This window comes from Oculina patagonica, chromosome 3 (assembly GCF_052425735.1).
Source record: "Oculina patagonica isolate OP01 chromosome 3, crgOcupat, whole genome shotgun sequence".
NCBI classification, from domain to species: Eukaryota; Metazoa; Cnidaria; class Anthozoa; order Scleractinia; family Oculinidae; genus Oculina; species Oculina patagonica.
In genome coordinates this window covers 24,461,332-24,476,826 of record NC_135760.1, presented here as the reverse complement: position 1 = coordinate 24,476,826, position 15,495 = coordinate 24,461,332, and the positions used below count along the sequence as shown (strand labels likewise).

At 38.1% G+C, this 15,495-nt stretch overlaps 2 protein-coding genes across 2 annotated transcripts; one reads left to right on the top strand and one right to left on the bottom strand.

Annotated features, from left to right (window-relative positions):
• Window positions 1–3,455: 3,455 nt before the first annotated feature.
• Window positions 3,456–9,674, bottom strand: LOC144647150 (derlin-2-like). Its single transcript, XM_078506905.1, has 7 exons — window positions 9,533–9,674; window positions 9,347–9,412; window positions 9,057–9,130; window positions 8,191–8,284; window positions 7,583–7,778; window positions 7,398–7,488; window positions 3,456–6,073 (listed from the first exon to the last, which is right to left on the bottom strand). The coding sequence occupies exons 1-7, from the start codon at window positions 9,623–9,625 to the stop codon at window positions 5,950–5,952; spliced, it is 738 nt and encodes a 245-aa protein (XP_078363031.1). The 5' UTR covers window positions 9,626–9,674; the 3' UTR covers window positions 3,456–5,949.
• Window positions 9,639–13,633, top strand: LOC144647151 (mitochondrial import inner membrane translocase subunit Tim22-like). The gene is made up of 4 exons (XM_078506906.1): window positions 9,639–9,952; window positions 10,480–10,673; window positions 12,010–12,082; window positions 12,321–13,633. Exons 1-4 carry the CDS (start codon window positions 9,730–9,732, stop codon window positions 12,395–12,397), a joined length of 567 nt encoding a protein of 188 aa, XP_078363032.1. The 5' UTR covers window positions 9,639–9,729; the 3' UTR covers window positions 12,398–13,633.
• The last annotated feature ends 1,862 nt before the right edge of the window (window positions 13,634–15,495 follow it).

Genomic DNA, 15,495 nt, shown 5'->3' with positions numbered 1-15,495 from the left:
TTATTTGTTTTTTTAGTAACCAATAGTGATAACATATTTTGACTTTGAAAAATAAAATACTGTATCCAATAAATGACACTTTCTGATACACACCCCTCATCTAGTAGACTACAAGCAGTCCCTATTTTTTGCAGTCTGTTGAGTGTGAAGTAAAATAAATAAATGACCACACAAAAAATGGGACACGGTCATTAATTTTATTTTTTCGCTTCACACTCAAGGGACTCTGCAAAAGAATAGGGACACTCGTAGTTTACTCATCTAGTAAATGCCCATTCCCTGCCCCAAAAATATGTACCGTAAAATTCCGGTTATAAGCCCCCCCACTTATAAGCCCTCCCGGTTATAGGCCCATCTACCTGGAAACAAAAAAGGACTTCCGATTATAAGCCCCCCCGGATATAAGCCCCCCTCTGCCGGATGACAGTACTGAAAAAGGCTAAATGATGCTTTATTATGCGTTTTTACCGAATGGTAATGAGGTGTAGTGATGATTCGCGAACTTGAAGTGACGTGTTTCCGTCACTCCATTCTGATATTAAACCGCAATTAATTCATGCATTTACGTGCTGACAGAAAGGTTGTTTAAAACGCCATTCAGCACATGTCAATCAAAAACAAATTATCCTATAACCTCATTCCCAGGGTCTCTCTCTTTCAGGGAACAAGGTCGAATTTTTACAAAACAAATCGAAAGAGGATCAATTACACTTATCCTCTGGTGATAAAAGAGAATAGAATTCGCTCTACGAAGCCGTAGAGCATACTCTATCAATGACCCATTCACCTAAGAAAACATTCAAACGCAAATGAAGTGAGATTGTGACATAACTGATAGCAGCTATAAGCTACATGCAGTTACCGCGTCTTTATTGTAAACACAACATTCATGCTGCACGATTTTGTTTCGCGTCACATTATCTTCGTGTCACGTCATCCGTTTTTCATCTTTTTGAGTCGTGCAGAAACGCGCATCTTTCTCAAGTTTTATTCGCTGCTCAAAATAACGCTATACGTGCTGACAGAAAAGTAAACATATCCACAAAACAAATTTACCTAATGCTAAATGGATCAAAGGTTACACTTTTGTGATGAAATAGAATTCGCGCTACGAAGCCTGAGAGCACGAACCATCAATGACACAATTCCCATGGAAAAATAAAACATTCAAAGGCACATTATTGAACGCTTATTTGAAGAAAAAAAACTATCAATGACCCATTCACGCAAGAAAACATTGAAAGGCAAATTAAGTGAAATTGTGACATTACTGATAGCAGCTGTGAGTTACACGTAGTTACGGTTAAAAAATTATTACGCTCGCCATGTGACGTGTTGTAGTTAACACCACATCCACAGCTTGAATCCACAGCACGTTTCTGTTTCGCGTGACGTCACCTCGTGTCACGTCATCTGTTTTTCATCTTTTTGAGTTGAGCAGAAACACGAAGTGCTCGGGCGTATCTTTCTCTCGAATTTTATCCGCTGCTCAAAAATAACGCTATACGTGCTGACAGAAAAGTATAGATATTCACAAAACAAATTTACTTAACGCTAAAAAGGATCAAAGGTAATACACTAACCGGTAAATATTTTTGTGGTGAAAACTGAATAGCGCTACGAAACCTGAGAGCACGAACCATCAATGACGCAACTCATGTGGAAAAATAAAACATTCAAACGCAAATAAAATGAGATTGAATTACTTTATTGGACACTTATTTAGAAAAAAATGCGAAGGTCGGCACTTCATCGAATTACCAAATTACTATGAGGTTGCTCGAAGAGCCTTTGATTAACTTAAAAACATGTTTCGATCAACACGTTCGTGGCTCTTTTCGAAACGTTTTTTTCATTCCGCTTATAAGCCCTCCCGGATATAAGCCCCTCCGCTTATAAGCCCACCCAAAACCCCTTACGAAGTTGTATAAGCCCAGGGCTTATAACCGGAATTCTACGGTATTTTAAAATAAATGCTTCTTTCAAATGCCTGCATCCAGTGAGTACCCTTTACAAAAATACCACAAAAACTTACAAGGCAGGATTGGAGCATTACCAAAACACAGCTTTCTGTGCTAGGCCAGCCAAACCATTTAAACTTGTACTACCCTGCATAGCAAGCATTCTAACATTTAAGGCACATGACAGTTCTCACTAGTTTAGCTGTTGAGGAGGCTCAATGAATGTTACAGTCACAGAGAATGATTTGGATAGTAATATTGATATCAATAATTTGTTGTAAGGTTCCAATTTTGTTTTGTCACAAAACCTTTACCTTTGTTTTTGTTTTGGCATTGTATGGCATAAAAACTGTAAGAAAGTTTAAGTTTTGTTGTTTTATGCACAGGGACGGTGGAGCAATTATCCAAGTGGGGGGGGGGGGCTGACTAGTGACTTGAAGTGGGGGGGGGGCTTAAAAGACTTAAAAGACTTAGTGTCTTTATTTTTTCGGAAATTCTGAGCCCCCCCCAGCCCCCCGGCTCCGCCGTGCCTGTCTGCCTGATGCATTTATTTGCACATGGCAATTTAGTAAATGCCTTTCTTTAATTAACACCCTATTTAAGGCCAAGTCAAGCGTTTTGATCCTAAGAAATGCCATCATTGCATATCAATTAAATAATTCTGCAGCATCATTCTCCTGTCTGCTTGCACCTTATTGCAGTATTTAGCACTACTATGCTAATTGAGGACACTAAAAAATATATTGTAAAATTATAGGACAGAAACCTAGGGCTGACCAGTTGGCTATGTAACACGGATCATGGAGGAACCACTGGATAACAAGTCCTACATCCCAGCCACTTGGCCAGGCTGCCTCCCCTAACTACTTCTGCAACTCTGCAGAGGAAAGAGTAGCCTGCATAGCTGGCAGTATTGTTGGGTTTTAAAGCGTGCACAAGCAAGCAGCGAAGCCACAACAACAAGCAGCACAACTGCGAGTTGCTTGGGAAGGAGGAGTTTAAATATTTCAACTCCTCCCCAAGCCACTCGTGGCTGCACCGCTCGTTGCCGCGGCTTTGCCGCTTGCTTGTACATGCATTAAAGCCTAATAAATACCGCCAGCTACACAGGCTAAGGAAAGAGTCATAATGCACTGTTTCATACTCTTGGGCTGGGTAGGGTTCAAAAATGTACATGACCATTTGAATGATGGTGGTCCTTCAAAAAATGTGTCTCGCAAAATTTAAGCCAAATTTCATGGGTGGGTGGGGGCATGACTTTTAACCAGCATTTCATGGTAAGGTCAAATGACACTAGGGCACTCTTTTTGGCCAAGCTGTCATACAACAGAGTAACAAAATAATGGTTTTCAAAAAAACTTTCTTGTCTGTTAAAACAATACTAATATATTATATAATTATTTAAACTATTTTGGGGCAGAGACTGAACATTAAAATATAAAATGCACATTAACTTTGTACAAATTATACTGTTGAGTAACTCACATTCATGAATACAATGTTTTGTACTTTATTGTTTTGTTACTGAATAGAATACATGTGAAGCAATAGCAGACTAATATACATTGCAGTTTTAAACTAAAAGCATATATACCTTTTGATATGATAGTCTCTACCAACCCTACCCACCCTGCAAAAACTCACATAAATTTTTCAAAATAAAACTAATTGATTTAAGGTTATATTGCAACTTATATAGGCAAAGTACATTTTACAACTAAATTATGCCTAATAAACAATAAGTCCATCTGCAATTACATTGTTTAGAAGCAAACACAAACAGACAAGGTTTGAGTTGCATGGATAACATGATACAGTATGCTTTTAACTTGCCGTAAACATGCCATACCGTAAACTACCGGTATGCCAAAAACATGCTGTAAACTGTTGGATATCTGCTCCCGTTTAGCAAACTGAATTTTTATGATTTCATTTCTCAATTTACAGGTTAGTTCACATCAAATACTTGAGACAGTGTTTCATCACATTTGCCTGACACTTAACACAGTGTTTCATACCGTTTCGAGTTGACATTCATCAAACGTTTTCTCCTTTGCCTTCAGTTGCATGTGATGAAATACTGTCTGTCATATGTTTGATATATTTCTTGAAAACTTTTAAAACTGAACCACACTTCAACCTTGGTGCTAAATCCTGGATTAGCTTCATTCTTTGATAAGCTATAACAACCAGGCCTAAGTGACAGAACAGAATATATTACTACATTTTGATTTGTTTTAGGGCTAAAAGGAAACTAATTTTAGTCCTTGCCAAATGGTGTAAAAAAGTACAGCAGAATCCTGATTTCTCAAACTTCCAGGGCAAATGAAAAGTACTTTGAGAAATCAGGAGGTTCGAGCAATCGGGAGTAAAATTACATGGAAAGTACCATCCAAGGGAAATGAAGATTGTTTCAAGAAATCAGGAGTTTCAAGAAACTGAGGGTTTGAGAAATCAGGATTGTAGTGTATGTTTTCTTTTAAAATAATCATATAAGCTAATATATTATTATCTTTTGACTGCTCATAAAATTGATGGCCAAAAAGGCTTTATAAACCTAACATATGATACGAATATGACTAGTCAAGAGCACTTCAAATCTATATAGAAAAAATTGTGACTTTCGTGATAATTTAACACTTTTGTGAAGGAAAATTGAGATAAATATATCCTCTAAAATAAATACCGGTATTAGCTGTTCCACAATAGCAGCTTTTAGCTCAATTGAACTGAATTTACATCAAATAAGCCTAAGTGCAGTACAGTGCAACTGTTTTTAATATGTGGTTCCAGAAAACATCCACACTCTCCCTACAGAAGAAATTAAAAATCTGTGGGGGTGGGAGGGGTGTCTCAAAGGCTAAAAACGTTAAGGAAATATATGAAGCTTAACTGAAATTTCCAGAGGGGGGAAGGGGGGGGGGGTTAGGAAAAAATCCCATTTGTAGGGAAGGTATGGATATTTTATGGAACTACACAATGGATTAAACATAACATTAGCATTTTAGAGCAAATTTTTGTTTCCAACCTAAGATGTGGTACCAATCCCAATTTTTTGCACAAACATATAGAGCGGTTTTCACTTGAGTGTTGAAAGTAAATTGCGTTTGCTTTGGTTTTGCATTACTACGCTTAGTGATTGGCTTAAAAATCTCGCGCCACTTTCTCAACCAATCAGAAGTAAAACCAAAACCAATCGTGACTCTCTTGCGCACGTTTTCCCGCGCTTCGTGTAATTGCTTCGAGTTTTGATTGGACAATGGGTTGCTCTACGTCCTTTGTGATTGGCCAGAGTGATTACTTTCGTTTTGGTTTTACGACACTCAATTGAAAACTGCTCTATAGGAATACTATTCATTGCTATCAAACTATTAAATTTTGGTTTGAAAATTATAGCCTACATTTCAGCCACCAACTTGGTCATCCGAACTCCCACAAGAGACATCAGACTCACACATATAGTATCAGACTGAATTTTGATCGTAGCGCTTTATTCCGCAACTGAGATGGCATGAAAATAACATGGGCAGGCCATAGACTTGAAACATTTTTCAGCCATCCATTATTTTGACACAAGGATTGGCTTGATTATTATTTTTAGTGTTTAAGTAGCACAACTGGCAGCCATTATTAAGCCTTCCCTGAGTAAACAGAAGTCCCTCTGTGTACTCAAATTTCTCCCTCCCCCCTAACTCACTTGAGAGGCAACTGAGATTCAACGAGATAAAAAAATTCTATATGATGACATAGCTCGACAAAGATCTGTGTTGTCTCTCAGATTTCTTGTTACTTGCATGTTGAAATTTTAAACCAAGCAACAACTGATCATAGACTGACAAATAGATCTTTGTAAAAATGCGACATCAAATGAATATGGAAGTTTCTGGGTCAGATCTTAGCTGTTCCTTGAACAGAGGAAGAATTTGCAGGCAAAGAGAAAGATCTGTTTATTAGGCTATGGAAAGTTGCTTTGTTGTCATTGCTGTGGTCAATCCTCGTGCTCAGCAGCACCCACTCTCTGTCCATCACCCCAGTTGAATCCACCAGGCCTGTCTTCTTCTGGTAATGGCTGGTAGTTTGGGTCCTCGGGTGGTGCATCAAAGATGGCTTTCCTGCAAACGATTCAGAAAAAAGCCTTATTACATCCACGTTACACACACTAAAAAGCTTTTTTTAACTATAAACATTCCAAAAATACTGTTATTTATTACTTGTCATGGGTTTTATGTATAACTGTCTTTAAGAAAGTGACTCTTACATTAAATATCAAAAATTATTATTCATTTATTCTCTCATCATTCCTTTCATGGGAAAGACAGCCCGGGGGGGGGGGGGGGTACTCAAAAAGTTTTGTACAGGTAGGCTCCGCCCCGCGCTCTTACCCCTTACCCTTTTTTATACTATTTTGCCAGAAATTGTACCCCTTTCATATACCGGTACTTATTAATGAAAAAAGGTACCCCTTTCATATATCTGAAAGTCATGGTATAGACTTAAAACATGACGTTTTCTTGTCATTTTCAAGTAGCACTTAATAAATTGAAATAATACAGCCATAAATATATATTAAAATATATATTAAAAAAAATATTTTAATTAAAAGAACTAAATGACAGATTTCTATACCCTTTTGTATACCTAAACTTGTGAAATCCCTACCCTTTTATATACCTGAAGTCTGAAAAAGATACCCCTTTTGGTCGGAGCCTCCCCGTATAGGCCATTATAGGGAGTACCCCCCCCCCCCGGATTATAACTGCTCTACGCGATCGCAAATATACTGTCAACAGTTTACGTTTACAAGTCACGACAACCGCTAATCACGTTAACGACTAACCAATCAACAATCCTTTCATTAGCGCTACCAATCATCCTACACGCACACCAGAAGCCCAGAAGCCTCCCCCCCCCCCCCCCCCCGGGAAAGACAGAACACACAAAAATGACCTGGCTCCAACCTATGGCTTCATGACTCAGTTGGTAGAGCACTGCACCAGCATCAGGGAGGGCATGGGTTTGAATCCCATTGAAGCCCTGAATTGTTTTCAGGCTTCTTTTCCGCAATCCTGGGGATTTTATCATTGTTTGCTTCTTTCCATTACACAAAATAAATAAATTTGAGGTTTTACACTGTGCAACTCTAGGTCTTAAATGCTGAGACTTCAAGCATTCAAAGACATCCTTCCTGAAGTCAGAAGAAACAGTTATTCACTGACTGACTGACTGACTGACTGACTGACTGACTGACTGACTGACTGACTGACTGACTGACTGACTGACTGACTGACTGACTGACTGACTGACTGGCTGGCTGGCTGGCTGGCTGGCTGGCTGGCTGGCTGGCTGACTAGCTGGCTGACTAACTGATTTGCAATTTAGCAAATTAAAATGATGGAAAAGCACAGAGGGTTTCAACCACTGGCTTTGTATTCTTACAAAATTCCTGGTGTCCTGAGTATCCTGAAACCACCTGGCTGCTCTGGAAACACGTCCTCCAAGAAATAATAAACATGACCCACTGCGATACCTGCAAATCAACATATAAAAAAACTTGTCAATAATCAAGCAAAAAATCACTACAGAAAATAACAAACAGTTAACCTTAATAATTAGTAATTTACCTATAAGGTCAACCATGACAGAATTTCCCAGCATGAGTGAGAAACCGAACAGCACCCAAGGTAAGAAAGGTGCTTTGAAGGTTAAAAGACCAAAGAAGTTCATCCGAACGTAAGGATTCCTTCGGCTCCAAATGTACACCAGCATAATCGTGAAAGCTTGACCTAGGAAAACTAAGTTGACGAACAAGGCAATTATCTGAACACAGAGGTCAAAGAAAATGTTTCAAAGTATAGAAAATTGTAATAAGTTTGAAAATGAATTTTGTTGGTGTTACTTGAGACCAAGAGTAATATTTAAAAAATTGAAAAACATGAATTAAATTGTCAGAGATTCTTTATCAGGTAAAACTGGATCACCAGCCAGCGAGTGACAAGAAATAACATTTTTTTGAGTTGATGACCTTATCAAATGGATATTTACTATGATAAATAATTTTGAAGATGTTCAAGAGTTTCCCTTGCTTTATTTGCAGAAATTTGACTCACAAGCTAACAGTTTCAAGAAGAAGCAGAAAGTGGGAGGGGAGAGAGAGGGCCGAGTTTCTTGCGGAGGGCACTAGGTACCTGGTTTCAACTATTGTTAAACTACTCCATGTTACAAAGGATACAGTCATAATGGCTCCACCGAAAATGAACATAAATACAAAATCCGCTGTTCGTCCTCGGAATGAACCTTCTTCTAGCATCCTACAATAGCGATATCTAAAAAGTGTCAAGGAATTTTCTTACAAAAATTGAATAAGTATTGCATCATCATCGTCATTATCATCATCAACATGTTAACTTATTGTTATTATTCACCATCTTGTCACAAATGTTTTACAAGGGAGTTTTAAAGAGCCCAGCACGTTTTTTATTGCACGTGCTAAACCCAGGACCATAACCTGCTATTACATTGTCGTTTTGCTCCTGCACATGGCAGAGAATGCAAACATGGCCCCTATTGGAGATTTTGTAGCCAAATGGCTGACCCAACAAGGGGTTACAGAAGTTCAAATGTGTTTTTTAAGGTATGTGCATAGTACTGCCATTTTACATTGCTTTTGTTTCCGATTATGCCTCTTCAGTTCTTCAATTTTATGCCCTGGGGTTGTTTTTGGGTTGGAAGATTTGGTAAGTACTTTTTTGGGTGACTTGATTCAAATAGGGGATTTTTTGGGGGTATTAAAAACAAACTAAAGTGCCTTGGCGTGGCCTTGGCTTATTTATGGTATGATGAATAATCAAACTCTAGCGTTATTGCCCCTCCTGGCAAATTAGGGGTTATTTGACAAGGGATTTTTTTGGGGGGGGTTATTTTTGGTCCAGGGATTTTTTGGGGTAATGTCGGAAGACTTAGGAATTTTTTGGGTCCTGAGTTTTGCCTTCATTTGATCATCCCCGTCATTTACAAGTCGGAGTACCCCCCCCTGGGGGAGGGATGCACGGGCACTGCTGCATGCATTATGATGCAATATGTGTGAGTGAAGGATACGTGAAAATCATGTTGAAGAAAAAATTGAATCCAATTGTTCCAAAGAACAAAAAGTTGGTAATTAGCCTCCAAAACTGAAACAAAACAAAAAGACAGAAATGTCAGTAAATTTCCTTCACTATTTTCTCAAATGTTGATCTCAAAATTACACTTGAATATCAAGCATATGAAAATTAAAGTAAGAAAATAAAAATATAATTATATTTCTGAGAAAATCTGTATTTATGCTGAATAATGCACAATTTTCTATCTCATGGACGAATTTTAATATTTATATTGCCAAGACCTACCTGGAATCTTTGGAATATGAGTTCGGGATTGAAATAAAGCTGGAAAGGCGTTATCAATTCAAGTTGCTATAAACAAACAAAAGGAAAAAACAGATTTACAGATCAACATCTCACATATGGGCCACAACTCTTTTACTGCGTGTGGGTTAAAGGCGGCTGTACTCCAGCTAAAAAATACCTCCTTACCACTGCAAGTGTTGTAACTACACAGGCAGTTGCGTATGTCCGTGTAACCACGGGCATTTGCATGTACTCTTGTTGAAATGTTTGGTACGCCATTTTGATGACTTTCTCAAAGCTTCCTCAAAGACACGTCAGTGAATTCAGACCTCCGCGTTCACTTTCACCTGTGGGGGTCTGGGACTCGACTGTTGCAATCCAACATGGCGGATTCTTCGTCCGGAGACGAGCATCGAAACTTTGTGCCAAACGTTGAGGAATTGCCGCTAAGTGGGATCATTCCAGCTATTGAAGAAGCAAGAAAACGAAGACCTCCTTTCTTGCCGTCAGTTGGGTTGCCAAATGTCATTAGGACGCCACAGGAACTCATGGTAGAAAGAGTGATGGAAAACTGTGCTTTCAAGTCAGTTTTGGCCGGAGTTGTGGGTATGAAGAATTTACTCCTTTTTTCAACAATTTTAGCGACACTTCTCTTTAGGGAGCAACTATAGAACGCAGAACACTTTCCTACGCCTTTTACTTCTGTTACTGTTACGCGGTGGCTTTCAGAGGCGCAGAGTAAAGGGCAGCTGGGGGGAGGTAGGGCAGGGGGGGGGGGGGGGGGTCCTGTTTCTTGCAATTACTTTTTTGCATGTCACGTACCCGTATAAGTCAACCTTCTTTGCAACCGTTTTTTGGGGTTTTTTTTTTTAACTCATCTCCCCTGGGCCTTCTCCCCTCTTTAGTATTATGGCTATCTAAAACTGCATTCCTTCCCAGAGGTTTTTAATAAGCCAAAAATTCATTCACTTTACCAATCAAAGATCATGTCTTATCAGTTACACTAGTGTCAGTAAATGGCAAACAGAAAGCATGAGGCAGAAAGAAGAAAAATGGAAAAAAGTTTCTATAAATGAAATAAATGAAGGAATGCTTGACCATGTTTGACTGTACAACACTTATTTTCTGTACAGGATATGGTCTTGGTGCTGTGTTTGGCTTGTTCACAGCTGGAATGGACTCTTCCATGCCCAACCCCATGACGGGTGTCGCTGATCAGTCAGCCAAGGCCATCCTCAAAGACATGAGGTCACGAGCAGTGTCGTATGGCAAAAATTTTGGTGTAGTGGGTCTCATGTTTTCTGGAACAGAATGCCTAGTTGAATCTGTAAGTCAGTTCTATTGTTGTACATTTCAATGTAAAAATATAAATGTGATGCTAAAGGCCTGGCTAAACTAGGAAACATTGTTTTGGAAACATTGTTCCTTGTCATGTTTCCTCAGACCTCTCAAGTGTCACGATTTTGTCGTGAGACTCACGGTTTTCACTTCAATCTCACGATGAGAAACAGTAATCTCACGGTAAACAGAGTAACAAGTCATTTGATTAGCGCCTTGTTTTAGGACTTTTTTAGTTATTTTTGTCCGTCAGTTGATCAATTTCCCGGTTTTTACTGAAATCTCCAGATTTTTTTACCTCAATCTCCAGATTTCCAGTGCTTTGAGGTTGAGAGGTCTGTTTCCTGGATAAATTAGTGGGAAGCAGAGAAAATGCTTTGCTGCCTGAGTGGCTAAACAAAGGAAACAATGTTCCGGGTACAAAGTGTCATGAATGCACATAACACGCTAGCGTGCTGTTGCTCAGAACCATTTTTAATGAGCAGCACTGGAAACTAGTCAACATTGATTCCATGGCTAAACTGGGCAACATATGTTTCAGAAGGAAACTTTGTGCCCAGGAAGCAGAAATGTTTTTGACCTAAGGCTGAGAGATTTTTGTTTCCACAACATATGTTTCTCGTGTGGCTAAACTGGAAAACGTTTGCCTGCACAATAATGTGTGCTAGTTTAGCCAGGCTTAATTGTCTCAAAATTACCTGTGATAGGGATAACAGAAAGAATGTCAAAGACTTCAGCAGAGGCAAATTTCATTAAATGCATACATATTTTAACTACTCAGCTTGTTTAGTTTTTTTTTTATTCTGAGTAGTTCTTTTGCCTATTTTAGTTAATTTATTTTATGCTATTATAATTTTATTTATTTTTGGCAAAAATTGAAAATAAAATGGTTGTTGTTGTTATTAAATACAATGTGTATGTTTATAGCTGTCGGTAGTCCTCTGGTTGTAAACTGTGACACTCACAGTATTTATTTCAACACAGATCAGAGAAGTGCAAGTATCTCCTTTTTCTGAGACTGTATTCAGCTACTGCTGTAGACTGTCTAGGCATGCATTCTAAATGTGGCTAGTTGCAGGTCATTTTTTTTTTTTATAAATCCCCCCCCGTTTGTTTCTGGGGGGGGGTTTTTAGGTTTAAAAAAAAATTAAAAAGTTTATAATATTTTTTAAAAAAAATTTTCCAATAAACCTAAAAAATAAACCCAAAATAATCCTAAAAATTATTCACCACTCCACCCTGGAGACCCGGCGTTTATTCGGGACCCGGCGTTTAATCGAGAAAATACGGTAATCATATTGTTATATAATTTAATTATTTTGCAGTTTCGTGGGAAAAGTGACTGGAAAAATGGAACACTCTCAGGTGGAATCACTGGAGGGCTTATTGGGCTCAGAGGCAAGTTGCATTGATCTAATCATTTCCTTCAGCTATAACATGGTCGCCACCTAATTCTTCTCAAAATATCAAATTATAGTGTCAGGCCTATGGGTCCTGGGGGTACTTCTCTTGCCCAATTTTGTTTTTCAAATTTTCATTGATTTTGTAATCCATTTTAATCTTATCCAATTTCAACCATCCTTGTTCCTTTATGGTCTATTCCTCTCCACTGACTGCTTTTGTTATTGTTCCACAGCTGGTGGAAAAGCAGCCGTCATGGGTGCACTTGGGTTTGCAGCATTTTCAACTGCTATTGATTACTACCTCAGATGACCTAAGGATTTAAATCATTCAAATTGTAAACATACTACTTAAAATCTAAAGTATGACAAGGAAGTGCAGTTTATAAAGAAACATTTTATTAAGACTAAAAGTTCACAAGTATGTTTGTGATAAATGTGATGAGTGGTGGATCAAGGCTTGCAAAGAACGGAGTTGGTTGCATGGAAGGGCGTTTTCTCCAGGAGTAACTTTTGGGCCTTTCTTCTCAGTTTTCAACATGTGTACCTTGGTCTTGCGGGCCATGTGCTTCTGACAAAAATGAAGAGGACATAACTTTTAATCGATTGCAACAACTGGAAGATGAAAATGATGGCAGGTAACTGGTATGCTCTCGACTCCCAAGTCCACATTGCCTCAGGCCTTTTGTGGAGGCTGTGCAAAGAATATCTTCAGCAGTCAATCAAGATTGGTTTTGTAAAATGAAGCCATTGGAAGAAACAAATCAGATGTAGCACATTTTAAGAAGATGGAGCTTTGAAAATGTTGAATTAATGAAGAGGTCAACTTTCAGCAATAACCAAAAGTATTGAACGATTTTGACAACAGGCAAATGTATTAATGCAACTGCAATAAATAACCCCATAGTTCCTATTTTAATGCTTTGTTGAAAGTTGTTGTTTCTTGTAAAAGAGATCTTTAGACTAAAATTTTAGCTGGTTAGTGAGTGGAAGAATCTTGAAATTGTCAGATATGCACGATCTGTTCTCCATGTTAGATTCAAGGAAAAAAATAACTGGTTTGCACAATAAAATCGAGGTAAAGCAGGAGAAGAGAGACCTGAAAATCTCTAGTAGCTTCTATTGTACTGTATCTGAATCACGTATTTCTTTCCATTGACGTAATTCTTTTGTTTGCTTTTGACAGGCCAGATTCTGATTGTCACCAATGTTGTGAAATCACTCGACTTAAACTATATAGACTTTGTAAAGGTGTGGAAGAATTATTTTTCATCATTGCATCTTCAGCATGTAGTGCAAATGCCCGGGGGGGATACTCAAAAAAATTTAATACGGCGAGGCTCCGCCCCGAGTTCTAACCCCTTACCCTTTTATATACCATTTTGACAGAAATTGTACCCCTTTCGTATACCTTTAACTGAAAAAAGGTACCCCTTTCATATACCTAAAAGACGTGGCGTGGACTTAAAACAGGACTTTTTCTTGTCATTTTCATGTAGCGCTTAATTATTTAAAATAATACAGGCATAAATTGCGTCTGTTCGAAATATTTTAATACTAGTGGTAACCATAGGTTAGAAAGTGCGGGCCTTGACGCACTTAGAAAAGGTACTGGTACGAGAGTGCGTAATTTTAGATGGCAGTGTCGATAAATAAATGATTAAGGTGGCCCGCGGGTTATGAGGCTGACAGTTCCCTTTTTTAAGCGCGTTTTAAAACGGGAAAACGTGAAGCGATTGCTCAGATTTTTGAGAATCTGAAAGAAAAATCCTTAAATTGTATAAAATGATAAGCTTTATAGCGATCAAACGCGATTTGTCTAAGTTATGAGCGATTTTCGGAAGCTTTCGTTTATAATAAAATGCGATTATTTTTTAAATGCCACGGTGAATTTTTCTATAATTACCCCAAAAAGCTGCCAAACAGTTGAAGTTTACTCACAACAACTTACAGGAAAATCCACTCCGTAGATTTCCTGAACAAGCGACATCTTTATTTTGCCTTTAAAAACTGTTGTGTTATGCGTCTGTCTTGACCGTCGCATAATTTTGATACTTATACTAACCCAGTACCAGCCAGTTTTTGAGGCTGATGTCACCTTAATCTTGTGTGTAAAAGTTAGAACGATCGTGTATATACATCAAATGTTAACAGTCAATAAAGATGGATGGTTTCAGCCGAATTTTTAAAAATATCAAACAAATGACGTTATTTCACATTGCGAAAAATTTGTCGATTTGTTTTGCATTTTTTTAAAGCTGCAACTAGAACAGGATATTTTAAAGGTTTGTGCTAATTTTTAGCGTGTTTCTTTCATACGGTTTGAAGAATTTCGGTTGCAAAGTTAGGTACATTTGATTTCCAAGTTCTGGTCGCTTTGTAAACCCCGCATTTCGAATGAAGTTATACTGTTGTTTTCGAAGAGAGGTGTTACTTTCAAATTCCGCATGATCTTCTGTCACTTGGAAATAACACAGCCTGAAATAGTTACTACTAAAATGACAATTACCGTTCCTCCACATGTATTCCCTGACGGCAGAAGATCGTGCAGAATTTGGAAGTAACACCTCTCTTCGAACAACAACAGAATAATTTCATTCGAAATGCGAGGTTTACAAAGCGATTAGAACTTGGAAAGCAAATGTATCTGACTTTGCGACCAAATTTCTTCAAACCGTATGAACGAAATACGCACAAACCTTTGCAATATCCTGTTCTAGTTGCAGCTTTAAAAAAATACAAAACAAATCGACAAATTTTTCGCAATTTGAAATAACGTCATTTGTTTGATATTTTCAAAAATTCGGCTGAAAACCATCCATCTTTATTGACTGCTAACATTTTATGTATATACACGATCTTTTTAACTTTTACACGCAAGATTAAGGTGACATCAGCCTCAAAACTGGCTGGTACTGGGTTATTATAAGTATCAAAATTATGCGACGGTCAAGACAGACGCATAACACAACAGTTTTTAAAGGCAAAATAAAGATGTCGCTCGTTCAGGAAATCTACGGAGTGGATTTTCCTGTAAGTTGTTGTGAGTAAACTTCAACTGTTTGGCAGCGTTTTGAGGTAATTACAGAAAAACTCACCGTGGCATTTTAAAAATAATCGCATTTTATTAAAAACGAAGGCTTCCGAAAATCGCTCATAACTTAAACAAATCGCGTTTGATCGCCATAAAATTTATCAATTTACATAATTTAAGCATTATTCTTTCAGATTCTAAAAACTCTAAGCAATCGCTTCACGGTTTCCCGTTTTAAAACGCGCTTAAAAAGGGAACTGTCAGCCTCATAAATACCCGCGGGCCACCTTAACGTGCTTGTGAAACACGATAGCGTATCAAAACCTTAAATCGTACACGCAAAACAAAATAAAATTAACAGGTTCGAAATAGACCCA

Bases quoted from the DNA above. Each gene is read 5' to 3' on its own strand.
- LOC144647150 (XM_078506905.1), bottom strand. From the start codon at position 9,625: ATGGCGTACCAAACATTTCAACAAGAGTACATGCAAATGCCCGTGGTT. The intron at 9,131-9,346 runs GTAGGTCTTGGC...GTTTTGTTTCAG, and splicing joins TCATATTCCAAAGATTCCAG to TTTTGGAGGCTAATTACCAA. The intron at 7,779-8,190 runs GTATCCTTTGTA...CTCTGTGTTCAG, and splicing joins TCGGTGGAGCCATTATGACT to ATAATTGCCTTGTTCGTCAA.
- LOC144647151 (XM_078506906.1), top strand. From the start codon at position 9,730: ATGGCGGATTCTTCGTCCGGAGACGAGCATCGAAACTTTGTGCCAAAC. The intron at 9,953-10,479 runs GTATGAAGAATT...TTTTCTGTACAG, and splicing joins AGTTTTGGCCGGAGTTGTGG to GATATGGTCTTGGTGCTGTG. The intron at 12,083-12,320 runs GCAAGTTGCATT...ATTGTTCCACAG, and splicing joins AGGGCTTATTGGGCTCAGAG to CTGGTGGAAAAGCAGCCGTC.